This window comes from Phaethon aethereus (genome assembly GCF_964289735.1).
Source record: "Phaethon aethereus genome assembly, chromosome: 11".
Lineage (NCBI taxonomy): Eukaryota > Metazoa > Chordata > Aves > Phaethontiformes > Phaethontidae > Phaethon > Phaethon aethereus.
Window position 1 is genome coordinate 16,752,398 of NC_138587.1, and position 23,031 is coordinate 16,775,428.

At 41.7% G+C, this 23,031-nt stretch overlaps 1 protein-coding gene across 1 annotated transcript in view; it reads right to left on the reverse strand.

The window, feature by feature from the left end:
- Window positions 1-597: 597 nt before the first annotated feature.
- USP4 (ubiquitin specific peptidase 4) overlaps window positions 598-23,031 on the reverse strand; it is a gene marked incomplete at both ends in the record, with an annotated part of 45,457 nt that continues 23,023 nt past the window's right edge. The window contains 14 exons of the mRNA XM_082004606.1: window positions 598-699; window positions 822-910; window positions 2,355-2,458; window positions 3,170-3,319; window positions 4,195-4,310; window positions 4,915-4,985; window positions 5,067-5,282; window positions 6,263-6,351; window positions 6,910-7,101; window positions 17,186-17,280; window positions 18,048-18,131; window positions 18,731-18,955; window positions 20,966-21,124; window positions 22,731-22,904. Of these exons, the coding sequence (XP_081860732.1) occupies window positions 598-699; window positions 822-910; window positions 2,355-2,458; window positions 3,170-3,319; window positions 4,195-4,310; window positions 4,915-4,985; window positions 5,067-5,282; window positions 6,263-6,351; window positions 6,910-7,101; window positions 17,186-17,280; window positions 18,048-18,131; window positions 18,731-18,955; window positions 20,966-21,124; window positions 22,731-22,904 (1,866 nt within the window). The remainder of the gene's footprint in view (window positions 700-821; window positions 911-2,354; window positions 2,459-3,169; window positions 3,320-4,194; window positions 4,311-4,914; window positions 4,986-5,066; window positions 5,283-6,262; window positions 6,352-6,909; window positions 7,102-17,185; window positions 17,281-18,047; window positions 18,132-18,730; window positions 18,956-20,965; window positions 21,125-22,730; window positions 22,905-23,031) is intronic.

Here is a 23,031-nt window from a genome sequence, read left to right on the forward strand (position 1 = left end):
TGAAAGGACACAAGAGAAACGTTTGCTGCTCAGCAAGGGGACCAAGGTACGATGGCAGAGACTGCAACAGACAGGCCAGATGTACAAAGATTTGAACTGAGCTTTCAGAAAAGGTGCAGCAAGCCTCCCTGACACAGGCAGGGCCCAACAGCAACACCAGAGAGCTGGCAGGAAGCTCCCACGCCGATTCACAGAATCATACCCACCATAATCCTCCACAGGCCCCTGCAAGGCTCAGCTGTGACCTGGCCTCCAGCTCAGGCTGTACTCTCCCGATGCCAGCTACAACCCTTGGCCCAAGACCCACAGCCCCAATGCAGCTCAGCCCCGACCCCTGCCTCTAGCCACACAGCTCAGCCAGATTTTAAAAAGAACTTTATTGAAGCTCCAATATATATTATTTTTGGCCTCTAAATACCCAAGTGTCAGCACCTATTCCTGGCTCTCCAGTGCTATTCTGCAATCCCCAGCACTGAATCTTTCAGTGCTAGATTTTTCTGCTTGACTCCTACAGAAGGAAGAAAAATTTTCAGACGCCTCAGGCATAGCTTTAGAAGCACAACCGCTAACATGGTGGCCAAGTACTGGAGGTGATGGTTAGTCGGTATCCATGCCGTCACACTCTTCTTGGGGAGGAGATGGGGCAGTATGTTCCTCACTGTTTCGGCGCTGATAAAACAGCACATACGCAGCTTTTGTCTACCAAACAAAGAAGAAAACGATCTGAAACAACCCACACAGGTTGGCTGGAAATGTAACACTCAAAGCAGGGAACCACGCTTTCAGCACAAACTCAGATTAGCCTCAGACCAAATACTCACCACTATTTGGTCTTCTGAAGCCACCGATACACTGCTGTCATCAAAGTAGTACCACTTGTCATTCACTTTGTTCTTTGCATAGGCAGTGTCTGTCAGGAGAAGAAACTGCATACTCAGTACTCCAGGCAAGACCAGTAGGTAACGCCATGCCAGCTGCGCTGCACCAGCGATGCTCAGGACTCCAGCTGAGCGTGCACGGGAGGCCGGGAGGCCAGGAGCCAGCTTTGACAGTAACTACCCCAAACTTAGTTCAACAACATACACATCTTCTAGAACATGCTAGCTGGTCCAGGTAGTGTAGAACAACATCGCACACACCAGACTTACCCGTGATGGATGAGATACAGAGCAAAGAAACTTCCAAAAAAAACTAGTGTTTTGTTCACCCCCCTTGAGCCAAAGCTTTCCCTAACACACAGTTTAAGACTCTGCATTTTCATGTTTTTCACAAGAAAGAGAAGGTTTCTGTTGATGATAGATCTGATCTAGTGCTTGCAAGTGTCCTTACTCAAGAAGGAAGTTGGACTCAAGTCCTGCAAAATCTCTTCCAACCAAGACTTGGTCACCTACAGCATGGATCTGCACGGACACCTGATACTTGGAACTCTGCCTACAGATGCATTTCATCTACGCTGCAACAAAAACAGTGACAGAAGATACAGACTTGTCATGTACCAGACTTGTCATATATAACAAAGGGGCTTTTTTTCTCCTGACAGCATGACATTTTCCCTGCTATGTGAGCTCTTGTCAGTGCAAAGGTGGAGACATTCTACTGCAAGCTAATGCCAGCTGTGCAACGAAGAGATCCCAAGAACTAGACATTTGTTTGTGGCTTGTTTTAGAAAGAGTCTGGAACACAGAAAATTAAAGCACTTTTTTTCTTTCAATTGCTATTGCAGCAAACAGAATTTAGGATAGGAAATGCAGAAAGGCATCAGACCCAGCTTCATGACAAAGTATGCCATCTGCTCTGTCTTCCTGGCCTACAGGCGTCTGCTGCTCGTCAGATCTTGTCTCACCACCACTAAGGGAACCTGGCAAGCTCCTGCTTGGCCGGCTCAACTGCTGGCAATCTCTGCTCTGCAGCTGCAATGCTGCGCCCACTCTGGACAAACAGCCGCACTTTCGCATGCTGCGGGGCAAGAAGCACTGACAGCTTACACTAAAGACTCTTCCCCAGCACTCTCCAGTAAGAAGCTCCTTTCCACAATTTCACATTTGGCATTGAAAAATCTTGACTCCTCTCATAGATCAGCGAACACCACAGCACACTCTAATGACTACTAACCAAGGTCCCACAGGCATCAGTCAGACCTCAGGCAGCTACACAAACTGGCTAGCTGCTCTGCAAATCCTAATAGGAAGGACATTACCTTCCAAGATGATGTTCACCTGCATACAGAACACCGGTAAGTTTTGCACTAGACACCCTTGGTGAGGACTGCTGCAGGTGTCCAACACACAGAGCCCTCCCATGACCCCTCTGCCTATATTTCCTTGTGTACAAAGGACAGAGAAGCAGTTACTCACAGTGGCCTACTCCCATGGCTCCATAGTGATTGGAAACTGCAATGAGGTCATACACGTATGAGCCTGCTCTTGGGTCGCAGACAAACTCGGACATGTTTAAACCCCTGGAAGGAAATCCAAAAGTATCAGTACACCAGTAATCAGCACTTTTTCGAAAGTGATGCATGACACCAGTGAAGCTCTGCAGGCAGGCAGCACTGGTGGAACACTCCACTGCTCAGGGGCCAGATGTTACTAGTGTAAAGACCAGACATGTTACCCCTCCCACACAGGGCAGGTCCTGGTAAACACATCATGTGCTTCCAAAAGATTTAGAGGGAGATGTTGAATAAAAGGTGTGTTCAGAGTGTCCGTGTGTAGGCATGAAAAGTGAAATAGGAGAAGCAAGGGATAAGCTTCACCCTGCAGCAAGATGCTGACAAGGAGAAGCAGAGGGATAAGGCAGGCTTTCATCTTGTACTTGTGTAATCCTCAGTACTACAAGTGCAGTTCTGCCCACCAAATTTGCTGCATCCTCTGTAGAATTTCTCTTTGTTCAGCAGAATTGCATGGTTTTAACCTAATTTCAGAAGAAACAGTACCTGCTGGTAACTAGCATTCTTTGAGATGTGCAGAACTTAACCTTAAGATTAACACACAAAAAAACCCCAAACCACCAACGAACTCAACTCATGCCTGCTGTCTTGCAGTTCAAACCCAGAAGACAGAGCTATTCCAGTTACAGCTTTAATAACAAGCCCACTCAACAGTAACATCAGAAGTAGATTTCTCTTGACCGGCTTCAAGCGCTTCCTAGCTTAAGGAAAGAATCCTACCTGATAGGGAATTCCACAACAGTGTCAAGTTTATCCCTCCAGTATCTGCTGTATGAGAAGCGTTTTAAATGCACTACCAAAATCCTGGGCAAAGACCACAAGTCAAACTTCTTTGTGGCCTGTTGATGTTTCTTACAGTTAGGACAGTACCTGAGGAAAGAGTAACAAACAACGAAACGAATGACTACGTTAAAATAAAAGGTTCCGGCCTTCCATTAAAAGATAGCGCAGTACAGTCCCTGCCTTACAGAAGGCATTTTGGCTTGTGCAATATGCAGGCAAATACACTTTCTCAGAGGTTTCCAAACTGCAACTTGCTTTCACTTTACCTATAAATTGTCCTATGGCAAGTGCATTAACTGAACATTGTGCAAAGATTAAATTTTCTTTTGTAAATTAAAAAAAATGTTTAAAGTTCCCATTATTTCTTTATTATGTCCTGATGCATCTCAAACAGGCAACAGTTGCAAGCACATCTAGAGCATGGAATTGGAAATTAATAATAAACAGTCACCTACCACACTCTAAGTTATTTTCTTACACCACTAGCAAACAACCTCCAACGATTTCCTACACACACAGTAATCACATTTTGGTCACTTAGGATCTGCTGTACCTAGCCCCTCTGGACTAGGGATTTTTGGTAGAGTTAGGAGCATTTCAAGCTAGAAATAGTACAGGATTAAACCCCAAGGTAGCCACATGCTTTCACTCTTTATTACCACAGCTGCTTCCTCTGACACTGTCTGGAAGACAGATGTATGCTGGGGAACTAAAAAGTGCCTGATCTTTGGAAGCTACATGCCCACTGCCACTTTTTTTTTTTTAAAGGCATGAAACAAATACTTCTATTAACCTATGTCTGTAGTCTATTGAGTCAATGACTTAACACAGAACTGAGACTTCTCACAGATGAAGACAAAAGGACAGACCTGGGAAATTATCAGAACCCTGTGACAAATAATGTGAACTCAAATACTTACGGCATTTTACAATAAACATGGCAGACAGAAAGAGGTTCTTACCACGGGTCATGTTCACCAAGCGTTTCCATAGTAGTGAAGAGCTCTATGCAGTCTCTGAGGGCTACCACAGCCTTCTTCTTCTGTGGTTGTAACATACTTCCATGTTTTTCAAATGCCTAGTGAAAGAGATGCATGCTTTATTCAATTCCATGTAGTCTTTAATCCTTGACATCATGAAAAGGAACATGCTCACCTTCACCATGCTGCCTATTTCTGCCCCCTCTTTCCCCACCCACACAATCATCTCGAGTTTCCAGCCACTCTTTTCTTGTGTTATGAACAGTCCATAAGAGAAAATATAGTATGTCCTTACTTCGAAGTGGGTGGGCTTTGTTTTTTTTGCAAAAGATTTGTAACAGAATAACCTGTTGTTAAACATGATCCAACAGAACTCTCACAGAAAGAATACTGAGCTTTCTACTAGGCTCTATGAATTCATTTAAGGTTTCTTTCGAGTTTTGTCTCATTCGTTTTGTTGACTATGAACTAGACTACTTAGCTTTGAAATGGAAAGATCTACTTTTCAGAACACACTAGAAACAGATCAGCAAATGTAGATCTATAGACCTTATGAGTAAAAGATTTTAAGTAAACATACGTCATGCTGGCAACTCCAATTTTTATGAAGGGAGCTACACCTACGTTTCACCATTTACTGTAATCTTTTAAGTACCACACAAGTTTACATATATATTATTTATGAAAAGAGCATACTACAACCTGTGCCTCCTGTTCATCAAAAAGTAGTCTCCGTGTATCAGAATCCCAGTCAATAGCAAGTGCAGAAAAAGCTACAACAAAGAAGAAGAAACATTTATTGTAAAGGTGTAAGGAAAGGAAGAAGAAAAAAAAGATAGCAAGACAATAATTACCATTCAGTTTTAAGATTTTTCCTTCTACAATGGAGTTTATCTCAGAGGTCCCAGAGGAATTCACGAGGCTGAACGTGAAATGCTGCTTCTTGCAAGGCTGCAGGTCTCTTGCAGACTCGATCTGCATACAACCTTCAGAGTGGCAGGGATCAACTTCTGCCAGCTTTTCCTTCCCTTCCTGTCTGCCATCCTGATGCTCCATCTCTTCAACATCACCTGGCAAAATTTAAAACAAACACAATATTAAAGAGCTTCAGGGAAAGTTTAGGCTGACACCTCACATTGACAGCTGTTGGCATAAGCCTGTTATGACACATACTAATTACTCAGACAGTAACGAAAAGACACACAGAAAGAGAAATCTGTGCTTGCTAACCACTTCATCTGAAGTTGTATTTTTTCCTTTAGCAAATGCCAGGTAAGGTGCTGGGTTTTATATCCTAGTATTAGACGTGATGGAGAGTGCTCAGTTCACGGTAGGTTAACAATCGCACCTTCTGATAGCACACCCCAATAAACATCCCAAGAGAGAATCATCAAGGTTGCAGCTGGGTGTCTTTGCAGAAGGGAGTATGTAAGTCTCCAGGACAGCTAATTCCATTCTTTGGGAAAAGTTGGCAGACTTTTTTCCCCCCATTTAAAATTTCCCATTTAACTTGTTCCAGTTGTTACTCTCACAGCAGCACAAGTGAATCATTTCAAAGAGGGAAGGGAAACACGCATTTGCCATGAGTGTTAAAAGCTTCCTTGTAAGCATCTAACCTAGGAATGAGACCTCATGATTCTAGGTCTGTGAATAGAAAACATTTCCACTTTATTTCTCCAGAACTTGTCTTTGTGACCCAGCAGGCCAGTTTTCATCACCAAAGGGCATTATTAGGAAAGGAACTGCCTCTGGAGGGAGGCACCTGAACACATAATAGGTGAGCAAGGACTTCACTAACATTGGTCAAGATGAATGCACACCACACCTTGTTCTCCTGCTGCTGCTTACGCACATCTGATCTCCCTTGGAAGGAAAATGGTCTACAAGAAGTTTCACCATACCATGCAGAAGTCCTATGCAATAGCATGGTTTAATCACTATGAAAAAACAATCTGCTAGAGCTTAAGCCAAGTACACACAGCACGAACCAGATGCTAATAAAAAGCTTTAAGTGCTGAAAAGCTTCCAGACAATTCTGAAAGGCCTTTACCTTCAACCACACTGTTGGAGCCATTACAGGTTCCTTTGTCTGGGCAGGGTGTAGAGTATTCTTCCACCAAAGGGAGTTTCACATAGCGGCTAAAGAGAGGGAATATGTTTATCACACAATCATACCAAAGCTGTACATCAGTACAACAGCACTCCTCCCCATCACCAGTCATAGCAGTCCTTGCTGTCCGATCCCCCTCAGCAAACCAGAATCCATCCTGTACAGCACCATTTACAGGCCCAGAGCTCTCAGACTTACTGACTTGTTCTCTGTTCTCACTGCTTGTACCAAGTTTTACTGGCAGCAGATGGAAAAGGCAAAAATAAGTTATGGTGGCCCTGAGAGCCCTGAAAATATGGCCTAAGTTCTGTTCCTGATCTGTTTTGCAACACCAAGCAGCTAGCTTCCCTTGTGACCACCACCAGCGTTGTCTTACACCCTGTTTTTACAGAGCCTCAAAAAACAGGACCTGGATATGCCCCTGGGGCCTCCAGACACTAATGCAATGCAAATCCTGGCTGATACACCACACACAAATGAAGGAAAATTCGTCCTGTTAACAAGGATGCAGTAATCCTATTACAATCTAATTGAATGAGCAACCGCTAGGACTTTGAACAGGATTCAGAGGTACAGACATGACTTACCTGATCTGCTCCAAAACCACACCGTACAAGTGATCCACAGTGAGCTTGTGTTTCGGCACAGATATTAATAGTGGCTGACCAAAGAGTACGGTCCCTGAAGTATTGCTGGATTGCCTCATTGTTTTTTCCCGAAAGTAAACAGAGAGAGTAACATACTCCGAGCCATCCTCACTTGGCCTGCAAACTTCGTATCTGTTCAAAAGACAGGTGTTTCCACAGGTTATTTCCACTGCCAAGAAGCACAGCAGACAGAACCAATATGAACTCAGCCCAACAAGTCTCTCCACCAGGTCCTCCTGAGAAGGACATACAGGGTTGTACTCTGTCTTCATGCTACAGACAGAGCAGTTTCCTGAATACATTCCATGGCACACATTGGCACAGGATACATACCTACCACTGACTCAACTGCCACCTTCCCTCTGTCTTCATCCCTAATTCACATCCCTATTGCCATTCATCTCTCAAAACATTACCTTGACAACTATGTGTTGCTTCAACCAGATCATGGCATCAGTGAAAAATTCTAAATGCACTTTGAAATCCCTCACAGTGCTTGTTCCCTCTGGAGAAAAAAAACCCTCTTAATATCTTGGACCTTGCATTCTCCCAGCCTCTCGTACAGTTAATGGCCCAAGCTCACATCACTGAGCAGCCAATGTTTCAGAAAACCAAGAGTTTGGAAACATCTGCTTCACAGAAAAATGCAAAGACAGTAAACACACAAGAAAAACATTCTGGAAGAAAACAAATAGCTCTGGAGAACAGTGAGAAGGCTGAGACACAGCTTGTGCTACTGGAAACAGCAAGTGAGATATTCGCAGATGTCAGTCAAAAGAAACCACGTGGTCCAACACTATCACATTGATCACTCATGATATGTATTTCAGACTATTCATTACAAAGGATCATTTTCAGGAATGTTGTCACATTGCTCTTTAATTTGGTGAGTCACCTGTCCCTGACGTATCTTAAAACTGAAGGAGGAAAAAAGATTTCAGTAAAGATGTCACCACACATAACAAGCAAGACCACAATCACGTATCTGAACATACCAACTCTTAACAGCTTCAGGAAAGCCACTTCCCTCCTCTCAAGAGCCAAGAAACGTTTTTTGTTTTGGGGGTTTTTTTTATTCCTGTGTTCAAAATGCCCTTGTAGGGCAGGGAGGAGAATAAATTTCAGAGTTGTGGTTCTGCTCCATCCTACTTAAACAAAAAGGGATCCCAGGTCGGAGCATGCTCCGAGTCAGTAGAGTACATATCCTTCCAGAGAGTCCCAGCCCAGCCCACCAAGAGCAGTAGAGATCAGAGTCAGCATGACAGTCCAACACAAATGGCTGTTGAGGTTTTCTATGCTGTCAATGCTATTCAGCTGGACACCAGCATTGGATACAGTTCACACCTTCTAAAATTTCCTAAGAAATAGCACTAGAGATATGAATTATTTTACTTAGCACTGTTTAAATAAAAGACCATGCTTAGTCCCAGAACATCATCTACAACTCCAGGTCCTATGAGATCCTTAGGCTGGACTCCTATAAAACAGGTCAGTGCACGACACGCACATGTTCCTCACCATTCTTGTGACTGCCTCTCATGCCACCTACACTGCTCTGCAAGCAGCAATTGAAGCAACCCCCATTTATACTCCACCCTCATGCATGTCCTGAACGAAGCCCTGCCCATGCAATGGAACAGACGGGACAGAAAGAAAAAGCTAAGTATTACCCATACACAGGTGTCACCCATCACTAACATACTCCTACAGCAAAAAAGCATCTCGCACACTTCTCACTGAGACATAACAAATCTGGTTACTCAGGTGCCCCCCTACCCACCTCAGAATAGCTTTTACATACTAGTATTAGAGGCAGACATCAGAATCAGGAACTGTCATTTTCTGAATCTCTACAGCAACAGCCATCCCTTCTAAAAAAAAAGAAAATCTAAGATAAAATACTTTATCTATAGTTTAAGGAAGGCTATAGAGCTGATACTAGGAATTACTGGATAATAAACTGTACTTATGTATCTTGTAACTTCATTGAAATAGTAAAAGATAAAGATGATGCTACATCAGACCAGAAACACAGAATAGCTTCAGAAGTCAGAGTCATTAGCTTAGCTACTACCATACTGTCAGATATTGGCTGGTGGCCTTTATAATTCATGACAACTCTGAAAAGTGTCTGAAAACAGGTAAGCAATAGCGTAGGACTTGACCAGTCTTCATCAGCATCATGAAGGTTTCAGGTCTGTGGTTATAATTCAGAAAGGGGGCAGTGAGCAATGAAGTGACTTTTGTTCCCTTGCAAACTGAAGTTAGGCAAGTGCACAAGAGCATGAAAAGCCACAGAAAGACAAGGCAGAGCTACGTGAAAGGGCACTGAATGCAAAAAATACTCTGAGCTAAACAGCAGGCTTCTATGTTGTATGTTATTGAAACATTCCCTCCCAAGTGCTGGGATCTATGATATTCATTCCAGCTGGAAAACACTATGTGGATCACAAGTCAGTCTATAGCAACAACCAAGAAAAGAAGTATATTCTGTAAGAGAACGGAGAAGGGTAGAAAAAAGTGCCACTGCAGAAGCTGACAAACAGATCCATCTGAACAGGATTACTACTGCACACCAACCCAGAAATGCTGCTGTGAAGTTACAATAGGTTCAAAAATTGACACTACAAATGAACAGCGGACTGGAAAAAACCTGGGTGAAAATGCTGCACATATTCTGATCTCTTCTAGGAAGTTGAAATACTCCTAATCTGTTTACTTACTTTCATAATACCAGAACACATATAAACAAGTAAACTAGGAGATAACAAACCGCAAGTGTAACTTTTTCAGACATGCAGCTTGCCCCATAGAAGGTGGTCACAGGATTTTGCCAGTCTTAGAGAACAGCAAGATTAAAAAGGATAAGGGAATTCAGCCAGCAAGATTTTTTACAAAGTTTGAAAAATACAAATTCATTTTGGAAAGGACACAAACCCTCATTTCAAACAAGAAAACACCAATTTCAGCAAATGAGAACAAACTTCCTAGATCCGTCTGCTACAAGATCGCGCATATCACAAACATTTCACATAAAACCACTGGACTCGCTGAGCTGTTTTGCCAACTTAACTCAGTTCAATAATTGTTGTAACCTCAGTCACACTAACCAACCTGACATTTCTGCAGCCAGTCATGTTTTTTCAAGACCATGAACTCACCTAAACATAATACACAGCATGTTGTAAGAGAAGGCAGAAAACATGGTATATATGGCAAACTAAATATATCTTATTCAAATATACACACTTTTATAGGTTAAAGGTGACCTGCAAATCAATTTGTGAAACTTTTTATCAATGTAAACAATACATATTTTATTATAGTATATGCCCCATTAGCCAGGCTAAGAGAACTGGCCTGTCTAGTTTATCCATCAAAGCATTTTTCTTCTTAGGCCTTAAGAACTAAGAAGAAATACTAAGAGCGATACCCTTGAAATGGGTTGTGGAGTTTGTTTTCAACTGGTACTTACCTGACCCCTTGTAGGCCGGCTCCAAGCTCCAGCAGGATCCCTGGGTGATGTGATATCACCAGCATGGTGCATGCGTGGGTGTTACATTGGAGCGGGAGCCGGAGGTCCTAGCGGGGCTGGACTTCACAGAACCTGAGAAAAAGAAATAGTAAGCATTTTGGTTATGTGCTGAATGCTGTTCTCTGCTTAGCCTGGAGAATGAGAGCATTCAGCACAAACACTGAACTAACGTCATCAAATTGATTTGCAGACCACCTTTACACAAGTGACTTTTTGATCATTTGTCACAGATCTCCCTGTCCTTTCACAGGAACAACATGCCTCGAGAGAAACATTTACAATGCTGTGAGAAGTGGGCTAGTCCCACCGTTCTTTGGCTGCACTGCCCCTACACATCATGACAGTGATCTTGCTTCAGGTCTTACATCAAACCCCTCTATTTCTGCAAGGATCTCACCTCTTCTCTGATGCTAATTACTAACACATCTCACATCAGGACTACACTAAGTTTCCAAGCCTGTCATGATGAGAAAGAAGAGTGCAAAGCCTCATGAAAGAACGGGCTTGGAGAATTCTAGCCTCAAAAATTCTCTTCCCCTTTCAGGTGATCTGGAGAAGAAAAATGTACAGATTTGTCCTTTTGTGTAAAAGGAGCCAGGTTCATTTTGGGATGCATCTGAGAGTTACTTAAATTCACTTAGACATGAAGAAGCCTAGTAACATTTGCATTTCTTCTTTTTGAAAGTTTTACTATCAGGCAGCGCAACGGGTAAGGTAATACACCACAAGAACTGATGACCCAGAAACTGAACAGCTGAAAGGGAAAAATATATCTTAGCCATCTAGGGTGGATTTTTTTTCCCCAAAAAATTACTGTCTATTCAGCTTAAATTTCAAATTGAGTCTAATTTTCATGCCCTTTCCCCTGCCAAGATTCAGCATCTCTCACCACTTTAGTGGAACATGAAAATTCACAATGCATGTCTCAAGATGTCCAAGGTGCCCTGCAAAAATCACAGAAAGCTGAACATGTCTTCCCTCATATCCCTACAGTAAAAACAGAAAAAAATACAGGTTTTCTGACCACTGAAATCACCTAAAAATGGTACAAGCTCAATATTCTATACATCCTATGTATTGTACATTTTAAAAATATTCATCAACAGTACAGTCTGGACTACAATATCTGTGCCTGCAGGCCGTGTCCTCTGTCAGCCAAATATAAGAAAAACAATAAAGCACATTCTAGCTACGCTACTCCTACTGCAATGTGTTATATGACTTCCTGCTCTGTGACATTTACAATGAAGAATTTCATGGAAATCGATATTCTGCTCGGTAACCAAGCAACACAGAAGCCTAAATTGAAAGTTGAGACTTAACAGACATTGGTGTCAAAAGCAAGACAACAGTACAAGAGGACAGACTTTTTTTTTTTTTTTTAAATCACATCCCTGCTGGGGCACAGACCTTCTGCAGTATTAGCTTCTTCCTTGAATTTTGAATTGAGACTTGTGTTGCTAGCTGGCTAGTGCACAACACTCTAAAATCAGAAGTCTGTGGAACCAACAGAGATATTGTCATACACAGATCCAGGTCTGGCTACCACTTTCTGCAAAGCAAACATGCAGAAATACTACAAGAGGCTGACCATTTACATTTAAAAGTTTTCAGTCCTGAGACAACCTAAGGTGATGCTAAGAAATGTACAGAAGGCAAGAACCGCCAGTTTAAGCTACTATAAAACCCTAAAGCTTCAGAACCACTGAAGCAACTGATTTCTGTTACAGAAAGTCACCCAGGTGATCACAGGTGGAAGCGCTGCTGGACTCTGAGCAAAGTCCTGTTTAGAGGGGGACAAGGAGAGCAAGGAACAAAGGAACAATTTGATGGCAGCGGCACATGAAATCAGAGCCTGGGGGCCTTGTAGGCCATCCTATCACTACACCTCATTCTTTTCATTCTCAGACTAGCAAACAACCACAGACAATCACTAACACAACCTTGGTTTGCTTCTGTCAGTGGAAGGGAGGAGTACTTCTCACATGAGGAAACTGTTACACCATTAAAAAGATGATTTAAACACTAGCACGAGGCATAGAAGGGTGCCATCTTCAGTTTATCACAGCTTCTCTCATAATTCTCTCAGTGTGACTATGAGGAACAAATTAAAAGACCTGTGAGCACACCCAAATTCAAAGACTAAGAAGCAAAATCCTTCAAGAAAACACCTCAAAAATTAAATAGGACCCACTGAGCAGTCTACAATTTTAAAATACAAGTTTGGGGAATGCACACATGAGAAATCCACTTCTGGATATGCTGTACTGACTTAACTCTATTTTGAATTGCTTACTTCTTTGCACTTCATTTTCTAACCAGTGAAAGAAACTTAGCGTCTAACTCCAATTACTTAAAACCAGTAATGAGATGTGCATGTTACAGTTTACCAACAGGGAAGTCTTTCCACTGGACATTACTGGAAAATAAGAACAGATGATAAGTATAATAAAAGGGACAGGATCAATAAAACATGAATTAGGAAAGAGCTCAAGTATGTGAGACAGTGAATATCATCCTAATTTAAATACAAGAGATGTTTTGATTCTAGAAAACATCTCTTTCTTAAATACAAACGATTAACTAATGGTCCTCAGTCATATCTCAGGTTGCATATTATATGCCAACTTCAAACACTTCTAGGTTAACATTTAGTACATACGAACACACCCTCCAAAAGGTACCATGATTACCAGATAGTCCTCTCCAGCTTGTTTTTCCCACCTGAGAGCTGACATACCTCTCACTTAGCTTTGCTGCGCTATGAGCACAATATCCTGACATAATGCAGTTTTCCTATTTGATTTGTAACAGAAGTAATGATATTAAAACCCTCGTCTTTTCTGTAACTTCTGTTCTCCTAGCACAGAAGCTGATATGTTTTAGTCTTACTACACAAGGCAACTAGGCGATTCAAAGAAATCTTAGGAAAAATATGTTTTCAAAACATGGTAGGCAAGCAGCTTCCAGAGGATTTCTTCCTTGCTTACAAATCAATTGCCATATTGTCAGCCCAACTTAACACTTTAGAAAGTCTTCTTAGAAGTTTATTTTATGGCAATATCCAGTATAAATGTAATACAAATAAACTTTTCATGGGTTAGCATGTTTTATTTAATCTTTTTTAGGTTGCTATTTATTGCAGCTGTGAATTTTGGGTGCAAATATTATAACTGTAATGTTTTACAGTGACACTTTCTAATAAAAAGTAGCTGTTCCCCTTCGTTGATCCATGCACAGGTAGTTTTCCTTCAGGAACAGAAGAGATACATTACTCAGTGTAACTAGCGATACACCCCGCAGCTGTATCACCAGTCAGCACAAGAGGATCTTTTCCAAGCTGAACACTTCGCGGACTATGGAGGCGTACAGAGCCATCCTTCAAGTCATAAGCAAGTCTTTTCCTGTCACCTCTCTAAAGAATTGGCCTTAATTTAAAACCAAAAGAACAAAATGCTTTTTAGTGGGCACTGGAGTCTTCATTGACTTTGAAGAAATAAAATGTTTCTCAACTATACATTATTTCAACTACATATTTTTAGTTTCAATTTGCCCCTACCCCACTCTTCAGCCGCTTCCACCAGTACAGTTGTGTGCAGAGCAACACCGCACACTACACATACATTACACACACAGACAAGAGAACAGTTATTTTAACACCGCTCTGTATCCTGATCCAGGATATCTTCTAGTTCCACAGTTACATCAACCCAGCTAGGATGCAGGAATGAATGCTGAGTGTTACTCAACCAGCAGTTAGGATAAGCACAAGCTACATTTTCATGGTAAAAACATAAAAAGCAGGAAAATTTAGGAACACTAAACCAGTTAGGCTAGAAGGTACACAAAAGGAGTAAACAGGGCTGCAACTGCTCTGGTTCTGGAGAAGAGGCCCCCAAAGGAAGTGTGCACTGCAGTGCCTGGGTCCAGCCCCAGGGCAGGTAGCACTGGCAGGTGCAAGTCCAGGCGCCATTTGCTTCTGATCAAACTTTTGTTGGATCACAAGCAGGCAACCCAAGAGAATCCCCAGCACTGAAGGAAAAAACACACAAGGGCCAGTGTGACAGCTAAAAGTGCCAAGGTGAGGTTCTGTGCAGGAATCCTCTCTAGCAGATATAAAACCATCCTTTCAGCAAGAAGCAGAAGGCAGAGATGCACCTCCACAGCTACAAATACATCTCCCAGTGGAAAACGAGTTTTGAAGCCAGCAGGACAAAAATATTCACATTACTTTGGAAGTTATGCACTTTTTTAGCAATGATGTACCAAGTCCAAACAGATCATATTACCCCTCCAAATGCAACTCAGATAATTCTCAGTCTTAAACATTAAGATTTAGAAAGTCTGAAAAAACTTCTACATGACAGTTTCAACTTACTGAAGAGTTTTAATTCACAGAGCTCTCAAGGATCCCTCAGACCATGAGCTAAATAGGAATTAAAATTAAAAACATTTCCTGCAAGGAAAAACTAAAGAAAATCATAATTTCTTAGAAAGATACTAGAAACACATAACACATGAAGTAACAAAAAAAGCCAAACAAAAAAAAAAAGCCTTTGGCATATCCGTAATGTCATCAGTTTGCAAGAGCCCAGTGAAACAAAAATCTAACACAGCTAGTCCTAAGGCAAACCAAGCCCTTCCAGTGACAATTTTCAAATTTTCTGCCAGTGCCACTACGCTCTCACAGCCTGCTCACCTCAGGCTCTACAAGCAAGTAACAAGCAAAAGGGTAAAAATTCATAAGAATCCCTCAAACCTGCAGTTCAGAAATCCCAAACTGAAGACCAACCCTGATTGAGCTCACCTTGTACCAGTCTTAACACAAAACTGATGTACTGCCAATCCCTCCTTTCACATCTGCTTCAGCAGATACAAGACCTTAATAGATGGAAACAGAGTGGAATTTAAGAACCTTCACACCATTACTACCATTTCTTGAATGATTTAATTAAATCTTAGAACACCTAAGAGCAGACTTTATATAACCAGACAAGGTAAGCAGATTGTCCATGATAGAAGTAATTACGCATTTGCCTTTAAATAAGAAGTTTTGCTCTTTATGAACACGTTTCTCTGTTGCATTTTTGATACAAGACTCCCTTTCAATAAAGGAATGCTGGTTTTTAGCTGTAGGTTAGACTATTACTTTACAAATCTTTTTCCTGGCAGCATCACTCATTAAAGGGAGTTCCCATGAGCAGAGTTTTCCTAATTCTTGCCCTGGTGCCTGGCTGTTTGCTCTTGCCCCACAGTGCTGGAAACATCTTAGAGGGTTTACATGGAAAAACAGGACTAGCAAAATTTCCTCCTGCTACCTCTCCTCTTCCTTGGAGGGTAACTTTTAACACAGGTCAGTTCACTCACTACGATTATGACTCACAGCATCACCTCATTTACAGTTGCGCCCGCACATAAAAGGAAGTGGTGACTGCAAAGGAAAATACACGTGGAGCTGCAGTTCAGCTAACACTTCCCCTCAACCCCAGAGCAGAGCTAATTCAGACACAGTTGTTTTCTGTGGAGGGATACGCAACATGTTATATCTGTAGAAAAGTGGGGGGTTTTTTGGTAATCACCATTGTAGTATCACACTTCTTGTTTTTTCAATGTTTTACCAGCTTTGGAAACAGACTTACAACCTAACACTTTACAATACCATCACAAAACAGGTTTCACAGAGGCCAAACATCCTTCCCAGGCATCCTAACTGGCCACACCTTTATAGTTGCAATTGAAGAAAACAACAACATGACAAGAACTTTCATAAGAATTCAGACATTACATCTCAGCCATGAGGTCATGACAGAATAGCACCAGGCAGTATGTCACAGCATCCCACTCAGTGAAAGGTATGTACTGCACCAGAGTATATTAGTGCAGGATTTCACACTGGCACAACAATATTCTTGTACTAGAATATCCTCACATGAGGAAGACTGGACTTGTGATAAAGGGCCAGATTTGACCTCGAAAGCCCCAGGTTCAATTGCAAGCCTCAAAGTCCATTTTGCACTTCATTTTCCTGCAACAGAGGAACACGACTTTTGTTCTCCTCACCAGATTTCACCGACAACTGGAGACATCTCATCCACCACACATACGTAGAACATCAAGTACAACCAAACTTTCATCTTTGCTGAAGTCCCTCACAACCACAGTAGACAAACAGTGTGAGCGCCAGTCAAGAATCTATCAGGAACCCCCAGTCATGCTTAGCTAGGTGCTATAACAACTATGAAGGTTTTTGGAAAGGCAGAGTACAACAGCTTAGACTTCATGCTATCCTACTAACAGCTCCAAATTTGGAGCAGACGAACAGTAAGCTTGAGCTTGCCTAAAAACGCCAATGAAAGCATAACTGTAATCCAGACATAGATTTTCATCTCTGAAATAGGCTTGTAGAAAGCTCCAAACTGCTGAACACAGACCAAACAAAAAGCTCATTACTACCCAGGACCACGACTTCCTTTGTGTTAGGAAAACACCTACTAAATACTGCATATGCTGATCTGCTGCTAGGAGAAGTGCTGCCTTACTGCCAAGTCATGCAAAAGTCTACAGGAAGGCTTAGGTTTGTTGGCGTGGGGGGATGTAAAAATAATCATGTTTTATATCCTGAAACCAAGGCAAACGTCTTGTAGTATTCTTCACATCATGGCATCTTCCCACTTTACTCACACAAAGATGTCGTCTTTTGGCATGATATGATTTAAACCTTCATCCATTTGGAAGATTTTGTGGAACCGATGATTATACACGTCTGTCACCACCATCTAGAACAGCAAGTGATATTTGCAAAGAGGTTATAATAAAAGCGTACATAGATTTAGGCAAACTAACTTTAAACTCAAGTAACAGTTTATTCCTATGCTTTATCAGAATTTTCAGCACACCATCAGCAGCACTGTTTTCTATAACAGCACCCAACTGCTAGTCAGCTGTATTTTTTAAGATGGATCAGAAAATCAAAGCAAATAACAGACCGATTTTACAGAGATACCAAGACGATGCAATTCCAACAGCTGCAAGTCAGCTTTTTGGGATCTCTGCTGTTGTTTCCACCATCAGAGTGGCAACAGGCTACAATTTCAGGCATGCATCACTTATATCTATAATTTACTGAAATAAATTGAAGTGCTACACTGGCATCCTGAAAATACCCTAACAACTACAAAACCATTCCCTCTGGAAAAGTTCACCTGATCCATTTGTTATTAGAAGGATGTCCAAGAAGAGGAGGACCCAAAAGAGACATAGAACATCTCTCAGTACTAAGAAACTACACTATCAGAAATGTTGGAAGCAGGGGCTAGCTCTCTGCTCCTTCTCTTAAACCTCTCTACTGCAATGGAAGTGTCAGAATAAACACATTATTTCATGCATCTTTTTATTTTACAGTCAAAGAACAGCATTCAAACTTGTTAGGGTTTTGTCACTATTCCATTAAATGCGGCATATCACCCATCTAAAAGCTAAGCCATCAAAATGCTTCAAGAAGAACAAACATTTATCAAAATTACTGTGCTGCATTTATCCTTACATTTTCTGCAGGAACACCAGAAAGTTTGGAGAGGGATTCACACAGATCCGAGATGGCCCCCATCATTGGTACCACAACCCGGTACTAGAAACAAAGATAACATCATGCTTACACCAGGCAAAATAAACCCATGCAAGGCATTGTTTTGATGTGTGGCAAGCTCAAGGTTACTTCAGGTATGTGCATGCTCACACACAGGCCCGTTTTGGGGTGAAAAAAATAAACTCATTCTACCTTGGAATCGAGCAGGCTGTAAAAGCAATCAAGTAATTTATTTTTTTTTCCCCCAAGAAGGATCATTTTTCATTTCTGTATGAAATTCAGAGCCTTTACCCATTTAGGTAAGTTCTACCTTTACATTTCCCAAGGTATCACGAGGCAGACATGCCAATGCAAACACATTATTGTTTTCAGGGAGCAGTACATCACACGCAGGTAATCTCATCACAGGAACAGGTAAGCCACTTCCAGCTGACTCACGACCATAGTCTCACAAACCAAGATTTTAGAAAACCACTTGATTTCACATGTTCAGCTCACAGTTTTTACATTAAAAAATCCCATCCTGCCTCAGTCAAAGGTGGACATCAATGTCCTTTAGATTACATGAAAAGTCTCAACTTTAAAACCTGAGAGAAAGACTCAGATGACTTAAAGAAATTTGTGTCTTCAACATGCCTCACCTGGACAGGTCTATGCTGTGGGTCTGCATATACCAGGGTAACTTCCATGAGACGATCTCTCCTCAACGGCAGTGGAAGGGTTAAGTAACAGAAGGGATCAAAGGTCACAGAAACTTTGGAGCATTTGGGACAGACAAGCGTAGATTTGAAAAGACCATGAAAAATATCCACAATGATAGAGTCATTCCTTAGCCTATGATTCTCCCAGGCCTCTTTTGCCACTTCCTATAAAAATAAAAAAAAATTAAAATTAAATATTGTGTCTCACAAACACTTCCACAGTGCGGCAAGCATAGGGACCAAAGAAAACTCAGAAAATTGATGCTGGCAGGTAAATTTCATATAGAAAGAGGCGGGTCTACCAATGTGTCCAGCATAACACACTGGGATTTTTTCCCTCAGTGAAACTAAGGCCTTGCATCAAGTCAAATGTAATACATCTATTTTTGCTGAGTCTCTTGGTCAGGTATTCCTTGGTGCGCACAATGCCAGAAGCACGAATGGAGCTGAGGGGACAGTGACAGGGTTAGACGCTGCTCTTCAGGACAGAAAGCTGCTGACAAGACATACTCCACTCCTCTCCAGCAGCAATGGACTGCTCCCCCCTCCTTTTGAAAGACAGCTGCAGTTACAGCTTCTGAGACAAAAGTAAAGTTCTTTCTTCTTGGAAAATGATGGTCCAGGTCTCAGAAAGAAAGTATAAAAGCAGACAAATTACAATCCCTTGAAGACTTACACAACACAACTTATAAAAACTCCTTATGTAAGGGCAACTAATAACTAGCACTTGTCTATTCAATGCAATCAGAGGCTCCTCTTAGCATGGGGCTTTTAGTTTATGGTACAATACCATATATTTTATATATGTCTCAAGGGAAACAAGTGCCACAGATACACACACACTGCAATGCTACTGTCACTAACAGGATACTGAGATGGGAACAGAGTAATAAGCTCCAACAACTGCACTGATATGGATGCAAGGCAGAAACATGTGTGGACTCTGGACTCTGCATTTGTCCGTATGTTGCAGCTGTTTTACCTCTTGTCACAGTACAAAGCCTGATAGGAGAGCGTGAGTTCACTTAGGGAAAGACATTTCACTATTACGTGTCTCATTTTAATGTGAGCATGGTGTTTGTCAACTTCAGGGGAACAAGGAAGTGTCTGCAAGGGGCTCACGTATCAGTGTTGATGGGAAACGAAGGACAGAGAAAAGGCAGGAAGAAAAAATGAACAGAAGAGACTCTTCTGGCCTCTGTCAGGAAAATGGTATAACAGAATTACTCTTCTCTTTTTAGGTAGAGTAGGTAATTGGAGCGCAAGGGTGTTTAAATTCAAACAAATAAAATAAAAATGTAACGTTGCTTTAATATCAGTGTACCCATTTCCATGGCACCAGAAAGGAGAAAAAATCAAGTCAAGCCTCTTAAGGAGATGCAGGTAGTTCACCAAACACGAGGAATCCATCAAGATCCATGGTTATACCAAGTCACTTAGATGTTGGTTCTCACCTTGTATTGAGCAGGACTTTCATGCACCCTATTCAGCCTGGTTTTAAATCTAGCTCATGGATTACATTTGTCTAGAGGCCATGAAGGAGCACACACGAGAAGTCTGGCCTAAAAACTCATTTCATTTGACACTCTGCTGTCTACCAGTGGGACACCGGAATGGCTGCTTACAAGCCCGTGCCCAGGACACCATGTTCAAGGCCTTATTTGAGGGCCACCCCTGGCACCTCCACATGAGAATGCTCCCAGTCCCACCCAAGTCGACGTGCAGATTATGGCCTGCACAGTAAGCACTCTCCTCAAACTGATGCTAAAAGTTGCTGTTCAATCTACCTGTAGGAAGAAGGTGGGCCTGAGTAGCCAGGAGGAAAGATTATGGTGGTAACTACAGCCTACTTTTAGGTAACTGTTGTGTCACAAGATAAGCTTCCTTCCTTTCCACTGCAGAACCACACCAGTATTGTACCATAAGCACATCTTCGACACACCAATACAAGAACAGACATGCTGTTGCTCTGCCTTACAGCAGAAGTGTGACACGAGGTGTCATGAAATCAGCTGGGCCATAAAGCATGACAGGGTTCTCCCCTCCCAGGTACACTGCTTTGTAGGGAGGATGTTTGTGCGGCCTGTGAGCAGGAAGGCCAGCAAGTGTCACAAAACCCAATTAAACTCCCTCAGAAGTACTACCTGCCCTAACCTCAAGTAAAGGGCACCATACCGAATCCGGTCTGCCATTGGCATCCTTCAGCTCCAAGTAAGGCTTCTTCTTCACTCTGTTCAAATCCTCATGCAAGCCATCTAGAAGAAAAGCCAAGAGCTCCTGGGAATCTTGCTGCTGATATCCTGAAAACTGAGGAGCAAATCGGCCAACCTGTGTCTGAAACATGAAGGCAAGAGTCAGAGGCGCATGAGCATGACCTATGTGTAAAAGACAGGAGTAAAAACACTCACTCTGGCTTTTGCAGAGATGAACTCCATGCTACCTTATGTTAGCAGGAGACGACAGTGAACTGGATGCTAACGCAGTAAGGGTGCCAGAATAATTTTCCCCCCAGTGTTGAGAGGGAAGAATGTATTTAGTGCTGTGACATTAGAAATCTAAGTTATCAGTATTAATTTAGGAACCTGCAAACAACCAGTACACAAAACCTATCTGCCTGATGCACTTTGTACTTTCTCTTTTAGAAACCTAAAGTTCCCACAATGCAAACTTGCTATAAGGTAGCATCTTGAAGCAGGTGGACTGCAAGACCGCAAGTGCTTACAGAAGATACTTATGAACTAACAAAACTCGTTTAAAACCAAGACTGAAATCCTCACCACAGTAATCTCTTGCTATTCTAAAAATTGTGATATGAAGCTAAGAAACATAACAGCCTGAGTTAGTGAGAGCCATAAACGGCGCACCCAAATACAGCCTCTTGATTCATAAGTGCTAACTTGCAACACTGCCACTTAGTGTTCCTGCTTCAAAAAAAAAAAAAATAGAAAGGGGTCCCACAGGAAAATCAACAATTAGCTGAAGGAGTGGTTAGTCCTAGTGACCATGACTAGTTTTCTCATAAACACGGAGTCCAACAAGTTTGCATAATTATGCTTCCAGACTGAAGTTTACAGAACAGCTTTAATAGTGGTGGATGATGTGCCAGCAACTCCTAGTCACAGAAATTAAACAACCTTTTGTTGTTTCAGAACTACCTATGACTCCACAGGGGACAGATTTCTTCCATAAGAGTTTTGGCTCCAGGTCTCAAAAGCATATACCCTTAACTTCAAGATTGCACCGTGCAAAATCTGAACAGCAACAGGATGCACATTTACACTAACATCAGGTCACTGCTTATTTCATGCATTTAGGATGTTATTCTTCCTCAGCATACTGAGACTGCACTACAGAAGCAAACTCTTTAGTGTTCCTTGGATGCATAATTAAAACGTTTTCCTACACTGGAGCATCTTTGCATTATATTTAAAACAAAAGACATAGTTACAATTTTTCTAGGGGTTCATATACAACCTCTATATTGCAGTATTTTACACTGAAGCACTGGAAACGTTAAACCAATAAATAACATTATAGACAAAGGGATGCATCTTGCTCACCACTTCATAATTTCATTTTTTAAATTTATAACTTGCACACCTTTTCTCACTGATTAAAGTTCACAGCTGGCAATTCACATGCCCTTGTCTAGTTTTGTAGCAAAGATCATTTTGATGCATCTGTAAACAGCTCTCAGGCTGGAAGGTCAATTACTAAGTAAGGCATTTAACATTAAAGAGCTGTAACCAATTCTGGGGTATGACAATACTCACTGGCAAGTTCCTCCCTGTACCCTGAAAAGCATTTACATAAGATGTGAAACAACACTGAAGCAATTCTGTCGTTACTGCTTTCATAACACCAAACTATGGGGAAGGCATACTAGCTTTCACTGTTTCTTCTGTCAAAGAGCTATGCTACAAGAACATGGAGTACTTACTTTAAACATACGTGGGGCCACATGAGACTGTCTCCCAGACCAAATCTGTTTAATGAGCTCTGCATAGGCTTCTGCAATTTCTCCTCTCATCCCCAGTGGATTGTTCTGATTTATTTCAGCTTCATATTTATCTTCCAGGAAATAGTCAGTCAGAGGAGGGGTATTGCTCAGACACTGAAAAAGCATTAAGAAAATTAATTTACTGCACAGGACGATACATCCATGTGACAATGAAATAACAAACCCAACTTTCACATCAGGACATACACTAAGCTATTAACAAAACTGGTGACACTGAATT